The sequence below is a fragment of the Accipiter gentilis genome, chromosome 28 (assembly GCF_929443795.1).
Source record: "Accipiter gentilis chromosome 28, bAccGen1.1, whole genome shotgun sequence".
NCBI classification, from domain to species: domain Eukaryota; kingdom Metazoa; phylum Chordata; class Aves; order Accipitriformes; family Accipitridae; genus Astur; species Astur gentilis.
This window is the reverse complement of record NC_064907.1, coordinates 7,280,238-7,286,237: the sequence shown is the minus strand read 5'-3', so window position 1 is coordinate 7,286,237 and position 6,000 is coordinate 7,280,238. Positions and strand designations below refer to the sequence as shown.

Genomic DNA, 6,000 nt, shown 5'->3' with positions numbered 1-6,000 from the left:
AGTAACTGTAGATCTTTTCTGTGCTTGAAATCTTTCCAGTTAAAATTACAAAGGCCTTCCACCAACAGGCATTGACTGAAATTCAGTTTTTGGTATGAAGCAGCATTCTCTTCTGAGACTAAAGTACCAGCTGCTTTTGGTATAAAGTACACGCTGTTGTGAAACGCCATCTTGCTGTTACCGGGTCAGGCACACAAATTATACTGTTAGCTTTATTTCTGTATGCTACAACTAGATGCGAGTGTCGTTAGAAGTATTTGTTGGGTGCATAATTAGAACAGCGCATGTAGCTAAGGGAGGACCCAACAGCGCTGATCAGAAAAGGCTCGAACTCTGCTTTCTCTCTGTCACTGCATGTCAGCCACACTTGCTGATGTCAAAAGGAAGCAGAAGACCGATGCAACTTAGCTGGATTTCCCAAGTACTTCTGAAAAACATCTCCGCATAACCTCAGCTCAAAGTATAGAGGACAGATGAAAACACTCTGTGGGAAGAACTAACAGTATGCTGCGCTATGGCTTACAGAAATGGGGCTCTGTGCCTGAGAACATTAACCCAGAGGTGCATTCCCCTTACTTCTGCGAAGACAGAGGGATACTGGCAACAAGGGAGGAAACAATAGCAGCCAGTGAAGTTGGAGAATGTGAAAAAGGCCTGAGCACCTAGAGAGCCCTTCTAACTTTTTCATGTCTTTGACTATACCCAACTGGCATCTACGAACATCAGTAAACACATCTCCTGCCCTTCTAGAGCTGAGTGCTGTTGAGTGTTCCTGTGTGCCATTAGTGCAGTCTTAATGCCATCAGACTGGGGATATAAAGGAAAAAATCGGTGCACAGAAGAAAGATCAGAGCTGAATGCTGCCAAGCCACAGCAAAGCTCGGCAACACCGAAATGTGTAAGCTGGGAAGGAATACTTGGAGCGTTATACTAAACTCATAGTTTTGTTCTTGCATGAAGTTAGTTAAGAAGAAGAAATTTATTGTCTTGCAGGAAAAGTACGTATAGAGACAAAGCTGGGACAGAAGAAAAAAAGGCACCGGTGTGGAGCCAAATCAGAATGTTCAGTAGAGCTTTCCAATATATAAAGCAGAAGGAAAGCAGCCTGAAAACCATCTACTGTTGCACCTGGCAGGTACATTAAAACTCATTTACTTTCATTCTACAAAGGGAAACAGAGTCATTATTTGGTGACCAGCACACTGGATTATTTTTGCCTCTAGCTTTGCACACAAAAATCAATTCAAGTGTGGAAATTAACCTGAGTACGGGAAAGTGAGCCAATACTGTCAGCATGGAATAAATGATGCAGCAGCAGCAGCAGCAATAATATAACTTTTTCCCGGAGAAAAGACGTTCATGAAAAAAAAGTCATTTCCCATTTCAGTAAAGGTAAGATAGACCGCAGGAAGACTGAGTGAACTTCCTAGCTCTCAATTACATATCCACACATTTGTAAAGTTCCAGAAACACTTTATTTAAAAATGGAGTTGTAAATGCATATAACAAAATAACATACATAATAAATGTAACAAAAATAAATAAGGAGAACATGTTCATACAAAATAAGAACATAGTAATGCAAAATGCTTATTACAGAACATAAAGGTATAAATGCCTGAAAACACAAACAGAATCTTGCATGAAGAGCCTGCACCTTTAATCCTTCCAAGCCATTTCCTACTTTCCCCTCGAGTCTGCAGAAAAATTATGTTCCCAAGCATTAAACAAAAGAAGGAATTATGGTGATGGTTTGGTACACTCGGTTTTCAACACCTAGCTCTAGTTTCAATTTATTTTTGCCCTTCTGCACCTTCCAAAACTTGTCTTGTAGCCTTTGTAAACTAGTGTAGTTCAGGCTTCCACAGTTAGCTGGAGTAGAGCATATTGAGTCATACATGAAGGCTGTTTCCTTTTAATTTTTTTAAAGAAAATATGAAATCCATTATACAACAGATTAGTGGTTTTGTTTTTACATCTCTACAAAAAAAGTTTTTGCATTTTTATTAACTGGTCCAACTTTTACTGACTTCTGAAAGCCTGTACAATGTAAAAGTGTACAGAAAGTAGTTTTTTTTAAACAAATGTCATACAGGATTATTGCTGAAATATTAAAGACCATTTCATAAAAGCTGCAAAACTGTATCTTTAACCTTAATATATAGAGACTGATGCAAACATAGGAAAATTCCAGTCTATTAGTTACATTTAACAGAAATAACATTCCTCCAAATTACAGTGTTCTGGAAATACAAAGTAATTTACTTTTATTTTTATTATTATTTCCGAATGTTAAGTTACTGGGACAACTTAAAAGGAAAATAGGCTTATATAGGAAACTTTAAATAGACTTGCTTTTCAGTGGTATAAGCAAAATGTCTATGTTAGCAGTCGTCTTCCAGAATCCTTTTAAATATGTAAGACAGAGACAGCTTTACTAGCAAAACTACAGGAAAATATACAGAAGCAAATAAAATCATTTGCTTGGGAGTGCATCTATCGATCAAGCAAATTATGACAACCCTATTTCCAAGTCCCCTAAAGAAAATTTTACATCTCATGATCATTCCAAGGAACAGTAATTTCTTCTGTAAGCTTATGTTGCATTTGAATTGGTGAGAGCCCATTTGCCTCAATATGCTTTAAGATGTCCCACGTTGCTGTATGTTTACATTTGTTTCCTAGTTTCAACAAACATTTGGACAGAAATGAGATATGAAATACTTCTACTTTCATTAACATCAAAAAGACATTTGAAGAAGATCAAAAAGTGCCAAATAGTCCTTTGAGAAAGTGGATTAAAACACTGCAATGATAATACAGGTACAGTATTATCAGTTTTCTATGTACATCAAAACACTGCTTGCTGTTTAATGATATCGATATGTTCACCTATCACTCCCAGCAAATCTTAGTGCAAACATAATATGTGAACTTTGTAAACCCCAAGACAATTTACACAGCAACAAGGTTATATAAATCACAGAACTGTTTGAGATTTTCAGTACACAAGAATGAATGTTTTCTGAAATCTGTCTTACCTTTTGCAGTAATGTGTCATTGTAGTCGAAGATAACGTTTCCTATATAAATCATCTAATTCAGAATTAAATGTAACTGTTCAACAGTTCTGTACAAACTTTAGTGGAGGAAGTCCATTCATTAGAGCAGCTTGGCAAAGAGATCTGGGGTTTTAGTAACATTAAATGTTAGACTGCTTGCATGGCTTTTAAAAAGAAATAAATCTATTAAGGGAAAACTGCTGATACAATAATTCTTTTGCAAAGCACACAACCACAAAGGGCAAACCTGCCACAATCTGCTTTCCTACACTTGTATCTATGCATATCTTTATGATTTGAAAAGGAATTGTGTGACAATCAAAGCATCACAGTTAAAGAAAACTGGTTTAATAAAACAACTGCTGTTTGACCAAGACTTTTTTTTTTTTTTTTCCAAAATTATAAAACCAATATTATAGTTTTCCTTTATCCCTAGACATTCCACATGAAAGGTTTTTGTATCAACACTGAGATGTCACTCACGCAGGGTGGCATCTTCCTCTTCTCCATCTGGGTTAAACCTATTGAAATGTATGCTGAAATCCGACTCGGATTCAGCATTCTCAAATTCAGCTGCAACAGGGACGGCGGCAGGTCGAAAAGCCCGAGCTTCGGGCTGGCAGTTTGGCTGCACTTGAGGGCGGGTACTTTGGGAAACGGGACTGGACTTCGGCTTCGGCTGAGCTGGTAAGATGGGGCCGGCGAATCCCAAGTTGCTCAGAGCATCCAGGGTACCATCAGGGTCGATCATAGCATTAATTGCTAAGCAATCAAGAAGAGATGAAAGGGATAGGGAAGAAACCATAAAAAATACGATTTTCTGTTACCATAAACCCCACAAAAATCCTGTTCTCACACTTATTTTAAATGATGACAGACATGAGCTTTTATGCATGTTGCCCAGTACAAGAGAGTGGTGTATCCAACATATAGGTAGCTGATATATATATTTAAAAGCATTTACACGTATTACAACTTTAGATGAAATAAAACTGCACAACACAAACTAAACTCTGCCTGATGTGTGGACAGGAAAGAGAGGACAAACCATCTACGATTAGCTTATAGGGACTGATTTTTAGTCACGTTTAAGGGGCTTTTTCTCCCAACGTTAGCATTGTATTACACTTCATTCCACCCCCTCAAATATCCATAGATGCTAATTCCATCGTTGAGAAATTCCTATAAAAGAGCAGTCATTTATCATTTTTAATGCATAATGATGGACTTACTGGCCCTCTCCCTCCACATAGTGAGGGCAAACTGAAGCAGCTAGTACCATTTCATTTTACTGTACTATTGACACATTTGTCACATTTAACAGAACCCCTCTCTTTTTAATTTCCCAAATTACTAACGTCTATTTGGACACCACCGTGTACACAAGGAAATGATTTGGCCTCTTTCTCTGGGCCTTATTGCATTGTTATGTTCTCTAAAGACAATAGAACTTGTAGTAAGTTAACATTTTTTAATTATAGCTGAGTATGAAACAAATACTGATTTGTCTCAAGAAGTGGCTAACAATTCCTCCTGAAACAGTCTTTTTTAAAACATGCTTCATTGTAGGATTAAATCTGAATACCAAAAATAACAAATATAGGAAATTTACAAAAAAATACAATAATGATTATATATAAGCATAGACCACTAATCCATTTGACCACTGCAAATTAAACAATAAACTAAGTATAAACAGTACACAAATAAGACTGCAACTTCTTTTTAATATATACTCAGTTTTTAAGCTGATTTTGAAAAATGGAATATACGTCTAAATAGCAGACTTTGTAAGCACAACATGCTTTCCATTTTATACATAGGTAAGTCTTTGCATGGGAAAAGCAAAGTAACTTTTCTATTTTGTAGTCTGTGGGCTCCACAATTACAAAGAGTGGATTCAGCAGGGTGAAGGGAAGGTGTCAAGAGCTAATTCTAAATTTTCATTTTATCGTATTGGATACAGGGTTTCTTTTGAGATTGCCTATAGATTATGGTCCCAGTGCACTCCTTATACTGAATTGTGCTAGGCATGAGGGTATTACTGATGTGCAAAAAATATTTTATAAAGCCTAATCTCAGGATTCTCTATCACCTACTCTTCAATATTTACCCACAAAAATATTTCTGTTAAGACTGTTTCACAAATCATTCCTTTGGGATTCTCTGGACTATTTCATTTCTAGTTGAGCTCACCCATATAAAAAGATATCACCACTTTTCTGTTTTAAAAGAATTCAGTGACATTTCTTTACCGAATGTGCCAGCAATTATATGTTAATGAATGTAACTGAAACTCTGAATATCTTTTAATAAAATGCAACAACTTTGTTTCATGATACAAACATATATATAGATATATACTAAAAAAAAACGTAAAGCAAGCAAGCAACCGCAAAAGAGAAAAGTGAAAAAAGATTTGTACCTTGCAGCTGTTTTTCAACTCGTTTCAGCTCCTGTAAGATTGATGATATTTCCTAGGAAAGAAACAAACACGTTTCGTTAAGGAAAAAGAGACTCAAACCACCTATCAGTAGCAAGCAATCTCCCTCCCCAACCTTTGCAATATGCTATTTGGGTTGTCCCTCCTGGCATCAGGAACACTGTTGCAGGTGGTGGCCCAGCCACGTCCACCATGGGTCCTGGGCAGCAGTGCTTGAGGCTGGGCAGCCATGGCCCACTCGGAAGCCAAGAGCTCCTCTGCACTGGCCAATGGCTAGGGTCAGCCAAACCTTGCTTGTTTGCCTGCACTACTCCTTCTCAAGCACAGACTTGTGGACGCCACAGTTCCGCAGAAATGGGGCAAAGTAACAGCAAACCTTTACAGGAAAGTTACAGTATAAACCCAGTATAAACGGAATAGGGCGATTGATAACCTTGTTCAGGTGTGAGTCAGAATAGTAAGATGACTGCAGCGGGATTTTGCCTGCAAACATCGG

The 6,000-nt window shown here is 37.5% G+C and overlaps 1 protein-coding gene across 8 annotated transcripts in view; it reads right to left on the bottom strand.

Moving 5' to 3' along the window:
• Positions 1-1,469: 1,469 nt before the first annotated feature.
• The window catches only part of CEP170 (centrosomal protein 170), a 106,361-nt gene continuing 101,830 nt past the window's right edge, over positions 1,470-6,000 (bottom strand). For all 8 annotated transcript variants that reach the window (XM_049831385.1, XM_049831384.1, XM_049831387.1 and 5 more), the window contains 2 exons: positions 5,487-5,538; positions 1,470-3,823 (listed from right to left, as the gene is read on the bottom strand). In XM_049831385.1, the coding sequence (XP_049687342.1) occupies positions 3,537-3,823; positions 5,487-5,538 (339 nt within the window). In that variant the 3' untranslated portion in view covers positions 1,470-3,536. The remainder of the gene's footprint in view (positions 3,824-5,486; positions 5,539-6,000) is intronic.